The sequence below is a fragment of the Myotis brandtii genome, unplaced genomic scaffold (genome assembly GCF_000412655.1).
Source record: "Myotis brandtii unplaced genomic scaffold, ASM41265v1 scaffold19, whole genome shotgun sequence".
Taxonomy (NCBI): Eukaryota; Metazoa; Chordata; class Mammalia; order Chiroptera; family Vespertilionidae; genus Myotis; species Myotis brandtii.
Window position 1 is genome coordinate 496,464 of NW_005357075.1, and position 787 is coordinate 497,250.

At 62.9% G+C, this 787-nt stretch overlaps 1 protein-coding gene across 1 annotated transcript in view; it reads left to right on the plus strand.

The window, feature by feature from the left end:
* LOXL2 (lysyl oxidase-like 2) overlaps positions 1–781 on the plus strand; it is a 98,754-nt gene extending 97,973 nt beyond the window's left edge. The window contains exon 14 of the mRNA XM_005864583.2: positions 647–781. Coding sequence (XP_005864645.1) covers positions 647–726 — 80 coding nt within the window. The 3' untranslated portion in view covers positions 727–781. The remainder of the gene's footprint in view (positions 1–646) is intronic.
* The last annotated feature ends 6 nt before the right edge of the window (positions 782–787 follow it).

Here is a 787-nt window from a genome sequence, read left to right on the forward strand (position 1 = left end):
ATGGGACAGGCAAGGGGGTCCCTGCTTTCTCAAGGAGCCAGAGCAGCTCCCTAATTTGGGGGCAGAGCTGGGGATGCCGCCAGCCTCCCCTTCCCACGCAGGGGACACACGGATGGCCTGGCTGCGGGTTGGGCTTTCACACCAGCCTGGCCGAGGGGGCGGCACAGAGCCAGCGGCCAACACGGACCCCACAGCTATTTGGGGGCGGGAGCTGAGGCCACACCTCATCGTGCATGTGACCTCAAACATGCCGGCATCAGCAGTCTGTGGCTCTGTGTATCGTTTTCTTGCCCAGAACTAGAAACTAGTGAACCAATGTGGCCTTGGTCGCCAGAAAAGCTTTCCTTGCGTTACACAACCTGGGGCACGGGAGGGAGGCCAAGCCTTCTCCTCTGCAGGAAGTGGTGGTCCTCGCTCGTGGTGAGGGCAGCCTGAGCCCACGGTGTTCATTCACCCCTTCGCTCCACTCCCAGAGCACCTGGCGGCGCCTGGTGCTGCCCGGTGGTGCACATAGAGGTGCCCGGCAAGCCCCCTGGTGGAGGGTGGTGGCTCCAGGCCTCCCAGGCCGGCGGCTGACCATTTCATCCAGGGCGAGGGCTGTGCGTCTGATGTGCTAAACTCTGTCTCTCCGATGCCCACCCCGCAGGTGGTTCCTTCAGTGAAGAGACGGAAAAGAAGTTTGAACACTTCAGTGGACTCATAAATAACCAGCTCTCCCCGCGGTAAGGCAGCTGCGGGCCGCTCCCGCCTGCGGGCTCTGACCGATGGACGCCACCCTCCCCTCGCC